Below are 12,419 nucleotides of genomic sequence, written 5' to 3'. Positions count from 1 at the left end.
TCATGTCGATATCCATTCCTAACTTTTGGATACAAAATGAACGACCATCACTTATAAGTAGGCGGGCAGAATTGGGGGACGAGCGGAATTGGGCGACTTGGCTATAGCTTTTGATGGATGCTTAACCAAGGGTGTACTTACCTCCTTTCTTGTAAATGTTAATATCTTATGGTCAATAAAATATGTTAATATATTGTGCATTTCATGAAGAGCAAGACACAATGTATGATCAATTTCAGATGAAAAGTATGACATTTCAAAGGGTGTATTGAGTTTTTCCTTCCACTGCATTTGCATTATTGAATCTGTTGTTTATGACTTGCATTTGTTTCCAACAGGGCTTGAATGCCATCCTTCATCTGGACACCCGGGGTAGGTGGGTGAGCCTGACCTAAGAGGACGCCACCATGTGCTCCGTAGCGGGACTGCCGTCACCTGGTTCAGAACTGACGTTGCTGGTATCCAGGGTGAACGCCAGTCCTCTCTGTAATATGGTCGAATTCTGGGGGAACTTCAGAAAGGACAAGAAGCACATCTACGACCTGCTGCGAAGAGAGGTTCAGTGTTACGGAGAGAGAGAGAGAAGCCGATTTCAAGAGAGAGAAGGAAACCAAGGAGATCAATGCTTGGTCCAGGTATTCGACACATGGTACAGAGCACGTGTAGTGTCGCGTACGTCATCTGATTACAGTGTGTTTCTGTTTGATGAGGGCAGGACACTGAATGTTAAAGCCAACACATTAGCTTGGGGTGATGACGAACATTTTGTTTTACCTCCAGAGGTGGAGTTATGCGTCCTTGCCAATGTCTTACCGTTGTCTACGGACAAATGGTCTCCAATGGCCTTGGAATTCCTGAGATCCCTTTGTGGCAAGACCGTAAATGCATACGTCCAGGATGTCTTTGCTTCTCAGCGTGCACATGTTCTTGACATCCCCAGTGTTTCGCGGCAAATGTTGGAAATGGGTTTTGCCAAGAAGCTGCCTCCAGAGAGGTTCAGAGAGTTTGTTGTGGCTTGTTTAAACCCTCCAGGCACTGACTCATCCCCAAGCCCTGCTGCCAGACAAATCAGCCCAACCCAGACAAGTGACAAATTGTCACAACCCAGACAAGTGGAAATGCCGCTAACATACTTGTATCCAGAGTTGCAAACTGAAATGGTGGAAACAGTCACAGTGACAGAGGTCACAAACCCCTCACGGATTTTTTGCCAGCTGAGAGTTTTCAGTCAAGAACTGAAGAAGTTGACAGACCAGATCACCAAGCATTATGAGGACAGGATAGCCACTGGTCCACCACCGAGAACATTAGGATCACCGTGTGCAGCTAGAGGACCAGATGGCAAGTGGTATCGAGGAGTCTTGCAGCAAGTCATGGCGGCAACCAATGTGGCAGAGGTGCTGTACGTGGATAGTGGGAAGAAGCATTTCACTCCACTTGACGGTGTAAGACATCTGGCAGCAGAGTTTTTCAGAATGCCCGTCGTAACCTACATGTGCTCGCTCCTTGGAGTTGTTGACAAAGGAGTTGGGTGGACTGCTTCGCAGATTGATTTTCTGAAGTCCCTCTTGATGAACAAGACACTGATTGCCAAGTTTGAGTATCAAAATCTGTCAGAAGGTGTTCATTATGTCACCCTCTTTGGAGTTGGGAGCAAGAACCTCAACAAAGAATTTGGTACACATGCAGAGTGCCTCATGGAATCCGAGAAAATTGGCGTGGACTTCAGCATTAACAAGCAGCCATCACAGAGACCCTCTCCATCTCCCTGTGGTGAGGTACTTGACAGCAAAACAAGCATGCCTGAGGAGATTGTCTCTGTAAACTCAACACAAAAGGCAGTTGTGCAGTATGTCAAAAATCCGACTGAGTTTTGGGTGCACATTCAGAAGCATGCAGAGGAATTTGACCAGCTTATGAATGATATGGAGCTGTACTACAAGTCAGAGGCAGCAGTGGGATTCACACAAAATCCACAAGTTGGTGTCTGGTGTGCAGCACTATCAGAGGATGGCACTTACTACAGAGCCAAAGTTCAAACAGTAAATGGCAGACAAACTTCCATCTTTTTCATCGACTATGGAAACACAGAGATTGTGGATATTCAAAACCTACGTCAGCTGCCTTCCAAGTACCAGATGTTACCACCTCTAGCAGTGAAATGTTCTCTGACTGGGATCAAACCTGAATGCAATGGCTGGAGTACAGACGCACTGAATTTTTTCTCTGATTCGGTCGTAGACAGACTTCTTGATCTACACATTGTTTCCAAGATTGAGGACAAATACACCGTCCAGCTGTCTGACCCAGACCGGAAAAATGAGAAGGACATCTCCAATCTGTTGTGCAGTGCTGGGATGGCTCTAAAAGCCACTGACCAATGCAAAACCACCAAGGTGGTACCATCAAGAAATGCCACATTGGTCCCAAAGGCAGGCAGGTCGGTCTTCAAGGAGTGCCTGTTCACAATTGGAAGTTCAGTAGAAGTCACTGTGTGTCATATTGACAGTCCAAGTGACTTTTGGTGCCAGGTTGCGAGCAGTAGAGGACATCTGACGTTGCTTATGCAAGACATTCAAAGACGATACACAGGCAGTGAGTACCAGGAATTCGATGACACCGCTTGTGTCGCTCTGCATCCTGAAAGGGGAATGTGGTACAGAGCTTTGATCATCTACAGACATCAGACCCCTCATGTTGATGTAGTCTTTGTTGACTATGGACAAACCAGGAAAGTTCCTCTGCACGACCTGCGCCCCATCATGCCATCCTTTTTGAATTTGCGTGGTCAAGCATTTCGATGCAGCTTGTACAACCTTGTTCAGTCATCATCTAAGGTCTCTCATGAATGGGATTCGAATGCAAAACATCTGTTCAAACAGTTTGTGGATAATGCGCAAGCCATGCACATTATTCTGAAGTGCACCGTTTATGCTGTGATGTTTGACAAGCAGGGAGTGGTGTACAACGTAGTTGACTTGGAAACTCCATTCCAGAGCGTGTGCAGCCAGCTCGTTCAGTCAGGACTGGCTGTACGCTGCCCACAGAAGAAGTCTGCTGTCCCATTTCATTTGAACACGTACTTCTACTCGACACACAATATCAAAATGGGGTCTGAAGAGGAGCTGGTTGTCACTGCAGCCAAAGGTGTGAATCAGTTTTACTGCCAGCTCAGTAGAGACTCTGAGGTGATGCAAGACCTAACTGACAAAGTCAACGACCTTTGCAAGCAGCTGCAGTCTGTCCAGTGTCCAATGAACTTTGGAACTGTCTGTTTTGCCAAATACACAGATGGCGAATGGTACAGAGGGAAAATATTATCCACCAACCCATCCATTATGGTCCACTTTGTGGACTACGGAAACGCTGTCGAAGTTGACAAATCAGACTTGCTTCCAGTCCCCATTGAAGCTGGTGATGTCATGGCTATACCTGTCCAATCCATTGAATGTGGACTTTCTGATGTCCCTGACGATGTCCCAAGTGAGGTTGATGCCTGGTTCAATAATTATGTCGTCGACCACCTGCTGAAAGCAGTCATTGTGGCAAAGGAACCAAATGGGAAGTTATTGGTTGAGCTATATGATGGAAACACCCAAATTAATGGCTTGTTGAAACAAAAGTTTGCCTCAGAGCTGAGGAGAAAACCAGAGGCTGTCGTCGAACAAGAGACAAAAGCCACTGCGGAAAGGGATTTTGCAAGGGTTCAGAAGGCACCAGCCGATTATGACTGGCGGAAGAGACCCAGTCAGGACGGTCAACGTGGAGATGGTGATGTAAAGCCCAAAACAAAGGTGCAGTTTTATGATGCATGGCAAAAGCAACACACCGCCGCACCAATCACGGAAAGAGGAGATTCATGGAGAAGTTCAACCAAGATGGAGTCAAAAGTACCAGTCAGTGACTTCAGTGAACATCCACTCAATAGAGGAGATTGCCAAAGCTTTGGCAAGCCTCATTCAAGTGCACTGGCCAGCTACGAGCGCCATGGACAGCTGAAATCTGATTCACACAACAAAGAAAATGAAAATGAAGAAACCTGGTTGGAAGAGGAAAAGGCTTCTACTGATAAATCTGAAAAGCAACACATCACCCCACCAATCATGGAAAAACGAGATTCATGGAGAACTTCAACCAAGATGGAGTCAAAAGTACCAGTCAGTAACTTCAGTGAACATCCGCGCAATAGAGGAGATTGCCAAAGTTTTGGCAAGCCTCATTCAAGTGCACCGGCCAGCCTCGAGCGCCATGGACAGCTTAAATCTGATACACAAAACAAAGAAAATGAAAATGGAGAAACCTGGTTGGAAGAGGAAAAGCCTTCTACCGATAAAGCTGTATCTCGTCCCACAGAATTCAAAGTAGGATCTCGTAAACCTGAAAAACATGAGACTCCAGCTGTACGAGCATCCCAGATTCTCCCAAAATTATCTGATCTCCCATCAAAGATGATCGCACCAGGGATGGAGGTGGAAGTGTTTGTTTCACACTGGAACAATCCATCGAGTTTCTTTGTTCAGCTCGTCTCTGATGAAGATAGCATTAACTCCCTAATCTTTAATGACCAAGATACTACATCAATCTCCACAAAGGATATCCAGGAAGGAGCCTTGGTCAAAGCAGAGTTTGCAGATGACCAGTCATGGTACCGTGCTGTTGTAAAGGCTCACATCGATAGTGATTCATATCAGGTGGAGTTCATTGACTTTGGCAATGGTGCCCATGTGTCCTCCTCAAAAATCTGCAGACTTGACCAGTCCTCCCTAGACCATCCCAGATTAAGTATCCAGTGCTGTCTGCGTGGATCCATGATCTCAGGGAGTGAGAAGTTTTCAGATGCCCTCAAAACTGAGATTGATGAGATCGATGGAGCGTTAAAGTGTACATTCATTCAAGAAAGCAAAACTGGTTGGGAGGTGTCCTTGGTGGCAAATGGCAAGAGGCTTGAAGATCGCTTGCACACAACAACTTCAGCTATAACGTCAGTTTTGCCAATCGAAAAAAGAGAGAGTGCCGTTCAAGATAATGTGTTCCTCAAAGATGCCATTCCAGTTATCAATGCTGCTGTTTTGTACAAGAAGGCTGCCTTATCTAAGGGACAAACTTTAGATGTGTTTGCCTCCTCTATAAGTGGACCTGAGGACTTTTGGTGTCAGTGCTCAGTAGCAGACAAACTACAGGAGCTTTCTGAACTTGCTCAACATGCTGGTAATGACGCCACACACAAGTCTTTGGACACTGTGTCCATCCAAGCTGGGAATGCTTGCTTGGCTCTCTTTTCTGATGACGAACAGTGGTATCGAGCTGAAATTCTGTCAAAAGAAGGTGACTCCGTCTCTGTTCTCTTCATTGACTACGGCAACGAATCACATGTCAACACTAGCAACACAAAAGCTCTCCCTATGCAGCTACAAGAGATTCCCCCTCAATCATTTTTGTGTCAGCTGGATGGTTTTGACCCCTCTCGAGGTTCCTGGAAAGAGGATGCAGCTGACCAGTTTTTGGAGCTAGTAGATGATAAACCTCTGAAATTGACCATTCTGCAACCCATTGAACTGGAAAATGGGAAGGTGTCATACATGGTCAGGGTTGAATGTGAAGGCCAAATTCTCAATGAGTTAATGAAGGAGTACTGGTGTTCATCTGCTAGTGGCGGGTCTATTGAAACCAGAGATCCCACTTCACCTGACCCAGAAGCTGATATTCCCTCTCACCCTCTTACCTCTGAGTTGAAGTGTGTACCTGTCTCTGAAGAACTTGCTTGTAGAGTGGAGGATTTGTCACACAACACCTCCGATGGCCTAGTACCTGCACCAGAAGCCCAGAGAAATGTGCACACATTCCCAGTAACATTGGATGAGAATGCTAACGTCACTGTGCTGCCAGTCATTGAATCTCCCTGCATTGAAGAAGGGCCTGAGCAAGAATCTGTGGACACCTCCAACCAAGAAGAGTCAGTCAGGTCTCTCACACAATCTGCTGCTTACCCTCTGGCTAAAGCGTTTGTCCAAGAACTCATCAGTGATGCTGTTAATTGCTCAGTGCAAAGCTCTGTTCAGGATGATTCAGAAAGACCTCCAATGAGCACTGCATCCATTATACAGCAGGACTTGAACCAAGCCACTGAAATACTTTGCATTGACAAAAGCAGTGAGGAGACTTCCACTTTGCCAGGGATAGAAGGAGATGGTGAAGAAAGAAGCAACCGTGCATGTGGAGACAGACTTGTACAGGCAGATGAGACAACTCCAGCAACTGACGACGAGAAAACTCCTGAAGCTAGCGGAAGTGCTCTTGAAGAGGATGCTGCTGTTGGTGTTGTAGAGTCTGGTGAGTATGTTGCCAAATCATTACCATTGAATTCATCATTGTTTGTGTTTATTTTAGTGATGGGTTTGGGCTAAATGTATGTCTTTTCCATATGATCACACTAGATCTTGGCAAGCTGCAAAGAGCTGTTGGTGTTCAGGTTGGAGCAGAGTGCATCATCCGATCCCAAGCCACCCAGACCTGGTGCCGTGCAAGTGTACTGAACATTTCCAAAGAGACTGTCTTGGTAGGCACCGATCTATTTTGTGTGTTTGCAGACCCTTGTGGGGGTTAAGAATTGGGTTGTCAGTGTCTTATCTATATGTTTCTTTTAACTAAATGTAATTTCAATCGGCTATGCTAACCCGTTACGTTTTTTTTTTACTATGTACACTTACATTTATTTAAATAGAGTACACTTTTTTATTTTTAGGCTTTGACTAACACTCGTAAATGTGTGCTGTTTGACCCTCACAGGTGGTGTTGCAAGACCAGGACTCTCAGGTGACGGTCGATCCTCAAAGCGTCTTTGAAGTCGTTGAAGAGGGACAGACGGAGGTATTGCTCTATTTATATTTGATCAGTAAGCTCGTATCTTAAAGCGATGGTTCGGAGTAGAATCACCCTAATGCCATTTGAACCGTGACACCCATCCACCTTTACACCCGAAGTGTTTTCTGCCGCAGGCTTACATCAACAGAGTTGCCGTGTTATTCGATGTTTATTTCGGTTAGCTTGACTCAAGCGCATATGGATACTGGGCACCGTCTCCAAACTTTCCCCACAAAAATAACATGTCATGACACCAAACTTCTGCAGTAGCACAAATATGGTCTGTACTCACGAAACGAAGCATTTGGAAGTTTGGAAATAGTCCAGGAGTTTATTATTATCAACACAAGCCGAATAGCTTCTCTGCTGCTAAAGCTGCGCCAACGTTACTTCCGTCATCTAAGACAAGCATGTAAGAGTCCTCAACGAAGCTCATAATATGCACAATGAAAAGTGAATTCAGCATCAGTATTGATAACGAAAATCCTTGTCTAATTGATAGTAGGTAAGATTTGAAATATCTTTTAAGTATTGCCTTGAAAATATAAGCCTTAATCACAATTCAGTGAAAACTTTTTTAACACTCTCGTCTGGAAGTTTGTTGAAGACTTTTACGGGCTTGTCTCATATGACGGAAGTAACGTTGGCACAGCTTTAGCAGCAGAGAAGCTATTCAGCTTGTGTTGATAATACTAAACTCCTGGACTATTTCCAAACTTCCAAATGCTTCGTTTCGTGAGTACAGACCATATTTGTGCTACTGCAGAAGTTTGGTGTAATGACATGTTATTTTTGTGAGGAAAGTTTGGAGACGGTGCCCAGTATCCATATGCGCTTGAGTCAAGCTAACCGGAATAAACATCGAATAACACGGCAACTCTGTTGATGTAAGTCTGCGGCAGAAAACACTTCGGGTGTAAAGGTGGATGGGTGTCACGGTTCAAATGGCATTAAGGTGATTCTACTCCGAACCATCGCTTTAAATGAGTGCTCCACTTTCTTTCGTCATTATAACTGGTTCTTTAGGTTGTTAAATGTGTACTTGAAGGGACACTGTGAGGTTTCCAGAATTTATGCTGCCCATTCACTAATGTTACCTTTTTCATGAATACTTACCACCACCATCAAATTTTAAGTATTCATTATGACTGGAAAAATTGCCCTTTTCGTACATGAAAAGGGGGATCTTCTCCATGGTCCGCCATTTTGAATTTCCAAAAATAGTCATTTTTAGCTGCAAAAATGACTGTACTTGGACCATACTAGAAATATTTGTTTTTTACTTAGTAAACTTTCATGTGAAGATCAATTTTGGCAATAGGCAGCCCAGTTTCAATGAGCAGCATAGTTGCAGTACCTTTTTTGGCCATTTCCTGCACAGAGTACCTTTTAACCCAAGGTAATTATTTTATAGAATTCGACTGTACACACGGATGCTGCCCACTCGGATAATCTTACCCAAGGTGTGTATGAGTATTGTCTGTATGTTTTGTCTTCCTGTTTCTTTTCACGTCTGCCTCAGGACAATGGATGAAATTTAGCAGTTCTGTCAACTCAGTCGTATTTATATTGTGTTTTTACTGGTGTGTTGATTTATGTGCAATGATAAGCTTTTGATAAGGTCAAGGTGGCCGTTGGGAGGGTTATGATGAGGTCCAGGGGGTGTTTGTTCAAAAACATTTGAGAACCACTGAAGTAAATGAATGTTTAATCCCCACAGCTCTGGCCAAAAACTGCGACCATACCAGTTATGCAGTGGATCTCCCACTCCCTGAAGAACAGGTGAATTGGTTGTTGCTGAAATAAATGTTGTCATTATCATTATTATTATTGGTGGTTGTAGTAGTATAATTACTAGTTTTCCATATTGCAAACATATCGTCCCTCTCCACAGCCGGAGGAGTTTGACAGCTCTTTGGAAATGTCAGGCAGCGTGGACCCTGTCGCACTTGAAGATGACGCCCCAAACGATGTTGCTGCCTTTGACCTGCAGGTGAATAAAAACACAGCAGTCTCTTGTAATTTCTCCTATCTGCACCACTCCCTTCATCTAATATCGTCCTCTGCATCCCCACCCTCTCACAACAACCAATCTCTTCTTTCAATTCCACTTCCAATCTTGTTGTGTCTTGTTGCTTGCTGTTTAGCAAACGGCTGAGGAGGCGGAGGAGACCCAGAGCTGCGCGGGAACGGCATCCGAAGTGGATCCCGTAGCTGTGGAAGACGCCTCAGACGAGGAACATAAGATCACTGGTTAGTTTTCCCCCAGCACTCAATCTTAAAGGATTTATCCGGAGTTGGAACAAGTTTGCCTGATTTTTGCATGTTTGGGATGAAATACAGTCACTCTAGAGCAAAATCAAGGCAAAAGGATGCGTTTTGAGAAAGTTTGATAATATCACGTTAGCCTCGTTAGCCATATCAGCTATGCAATATGAAAGATGCGGGCATCGTTTTTCGGCGGTTACACATATTTCAAAAACACAACATTTTAAAGTCTTGCACAGCTCAAAACAACGTCACACTTACCTCGTAATATGTTGAGGGTATCCACACATAAACCAAAGTGTCCAAAGTCCTTCATGTATTCTTGAAAGGTCTGCAGAATGTGTTTTGTGAAACTACTACCTTGAGAATATCTAAATTACGGTCAAGACAACTATTTGACACTAAAGCCCACAAGGTAGATTGCCGAGTGCGTCGCACCATCAGCTGTGGTTACTCGCAATGGAAATAATCATAGCTGATGGTACGACGCACTCGGCAATCTACTTGGTGGGCTTTAGTGTCAAATAGTTGTCTTGACCGTAATTTAGATATTCTCAAGGTAGTAGCTTCACAAAACACATTCTGCAGACCTTTCAAGAATACATGACGGACTTTAGACACTTTGGTTTATGTGTGGATACCCTCAACATATTATGAGGTAAGTGTGACGTTGTTTTGAGCTGTGCAAGACTTTAAAATGTTGTGTTTTTGAAATGTGTGTAACCGCCGAAAAACGATGCCCGCATCTTTCATATTGCATAGCTGATATGGCTAACGAGGCTAACGTGATATTATCAAACTTTCTCAAAACGCATCCTTTTGCCTTGATTTTGCTCTAGAGTGACTGTATTTCATCCCAAACATGCAAAAATCAGGCAAACTTGTTCCAACTCCGGATAAATCCTTTAACCACCCAACCACCTACCTAACATGCATCATGAAATGATTAAGGATAGACTGATATATATATTGGGCCTCTATTTGAATTTTTTAAGTATATCGGTATCGGCCGATACGCATGTGGTTTTGGCCGATACGCAATATTTATTATTTTATGTCATTCGGGTTTTTTTTAACCCATTGACGCCTAAGGCACCTGCAAGAAAGGTTGCTGAATGCCTGAGCCCTTTTTAAGAAAAGATGCCCTCAGCCTATAAAAACCTACATTTCTTAGCTTCTGAAGCACATAAAAATATGCACTGAATTGCATTTAAACGCTAAGACCCTCATCTTTCATTAGAATGTGTTCATTCATCTCAAACATTTAATAATTTTTAATAAAGTTGTCTCAAATCTCATCAGCCTGAATGTTGCGTAATGCAGCTCCAGGCACCAGGGCCAAATTTGCGCAACGCAACATCAGGCATCAATGGGTTAAAAGCACCAAGACACTTCATTTTTTTATTACTTGATTGTTAGACATTACTTGATTGTTAGAGTGGGTGTTTAAATGTTACAAGTTCTACCTTAATTTGATAATGTTAAAGGAATGTTTATTTTTAACGAGACCCGGAATATTTGTCATTTTTTAACCTTTTTTATTTAATCCATATCGGCCCCAAATATCGGGTATCGGCCGAGGGTGATGGGGGAAAAAAAATCGGTATCGCATTGGTCATTTAAAAACCTGTATCGTCAACCCCTAAAAATGATATGTTTGAATTCCATGACAGAGCATCCCACTTCGATTGCTGTGGACACCAATGCGTCTGAGGCACATTCAGTACCCTCCTCCCAACCAGAGGTAAGCCAAGCAAGTTAGGAGATGTTTGGAAAGTGGTACAATAAATGGAAGAAAATGTATACCTTCAGCGTGATCTGATGTTGAGAGATGGCCTGCCCCTTTAAAGGAACAGACCACCCTTTTTTGATTTTCACATATTTGCAGTATTTCCCAACATTATTCATGAATGTGCATATCATTTTCGTCTCAGTGTTTTCAGTACTTAGATTTATTGGATCAGAATTATTAGCATAGCTTAGCATAATCACTGGAAGTAACTGGTATCTTTAGCATCAAGCCACAAGTGGTCACTGGACGGAATTAAATTGCCGTTTTACACTCCAGTGAATTTTACATTAATTTTAAAATGGTTTATAAGTACATTTGATTGTGTTTTATTTTGTACCATAGACTTGCATTGCTATGCCTAATGTGGCTATACTGTTAAACGGGGCAATGCAAACACATAGACGAAAATTATATGCACATTCATAAATAATGCTTGGAAATACTGCAAATATGTGAAAATCAAAAAAGGGTGGTCTGTTCCTTTAAGCTGTGTTTAACTCTAGGTTATAGCTCATGGAAAAGGTTGATAAAAGTGATTTCAAGAAGTGCCTTTCACGTGGTAAAAAGTAGAATACTCAATGGGGGCAGCCATTACCATAATGGTTGAGGAGATGGGCTTCCGATCAGATGGTTGTAGGTTTGAATCCCACCCTTCCACTCCCTACCATACTCCATGGCTGAGGTGCCTTTGAGCATCTCCATACTACTACAGGGCCCGAAGCCAATTCCCTGTAGTATCTGTGAGTCGTTTTGGATAAAGGCATCAGCTAAGTGTAATGTAATGAGTTACTGAAATGATTTTGGGAATATGGTTGGGGGGTAAAAATAAAAAACTACTGATTGTTGCTTTATGGAGATGAATTGGAGACCATCTTGTCCCTTGTCATGCAAATACCAATATGTGATTGACGGTGCAGGTGGTGTTGCAGGACCAGGACTCTCAGGTGATGGCCGATCCTCAAAACGTCTTTGAAGACGGACAGACGGAGGTATTACTCCATTTCTGTTTATTCAGTAAGCTTATATCTTAACCCATTGATGCCTGATGCTGAGTAGCGCAACATTGACCCAAGCGCCAGGAACTGCGTGACGCAGCTTAAGGCTCATGACATTTGAGTTTAGAAAGTTAAATATGTTGGTATGTTAGAGCTGCATGAACATGTTACAATGAAAGATGACGGTCTTCGCTTTTAGGTAAAATATACTTCATGTTTTTATGCGCTGAGATATTAAGGGTTTTATACGCTGAAAGTACCTTACCCCAAAACTGGCTTAGGCATTTAGCAGGCTTTTTTCCCAGGTGTTTAAGGCATCAATGAATTAAATGAGTGCTCCACTTTCTTTCCTCAGTGAGTAGGTAACCTGTTCTTTGAGTTGTTAAATATGTGCTTAGTCTTAACCTAAGGTAATTATTTTTATAGAGTTCAACTGTATGCACGGATGCTGCCCTGTCAGCTGATCTTCCCCAAGGTGTGTATGAGTGTATTGCCTGTATGTT

At 43.2% G+C, this 12,419-nt stretch overlaps 1 protein-coding gene across 2 annotated transcripts in view; it reads left to right on the top strand.

Moving 5' to 3' along the window:
- Positions 1-338: 338 nt before the first annotated feature.
- tdrd6 (tudor domain containing 6) overlaps positions 339-12,419 on the top strand; it is a 29,384-nt gene continuing 17,303 nt past the window's right edge. The window contains exons 1-10 of one of the 2 annotated variants that reach the window (XM_063223459.1): positions 339-6,330; positions 6,435-6,556; positions 6,787-6,867; positions 8,276-8,324; positions 8,582-8,643; positions 8,756-8,854; positions 9,009-9,114; positions 10,803-10,873; positions 11,839-11,910; positions 12,343-12,391. In XM_063223459.1, the coding sequence (XP_063079529.1) occupies positions 408-6,330; positions 6,435-6,556; positions 6,787-6,867; positions 8,276-8,324; positions 8,582-8,643; positions 8,756-8,854; positions 9,009-9,114; positions 10,803-10,873; positions 11,839-11,910; positions 12,343-12,391 (6,634 nt within the window). In that variant the 5' untranslated portion in view covers positions 339-407. The remainder of the gene's footprint in view (positions 6,331-6,434; positions 6,557-6,786; positions 6,868-8,275; positions 8,325-8,581; positions 8,644-8,755; positions 8,855-9,008; positions 9,115-10,802; positions 10,874-11,838; positions 11,911-12,342; positions 12,392-12,419) is intronic. The other variant, XM_063223460.1, reaches the window with a different exon arrangement.

The sequence above is a fragment of the Engraulis encrasicolus genome, chromosome 18, assembly GCF_034702125.1.
Source record: "Engraulis encrasicolus isolate BLACKSEA-1 chromosome 18, IST_EnEncr_1.0, whole genome shotgun sequence".
NCBI lineage: Eukaryota > Metazoa > Chordata > Actinopteri > Clupeiformes > Engraulidae > Engraulis > Engraulis encrasicolus.
Note: the sequence above shows the minus strand (reverse complement) of the source record. Positions and strands in the feature narration are given on the sequence as shown.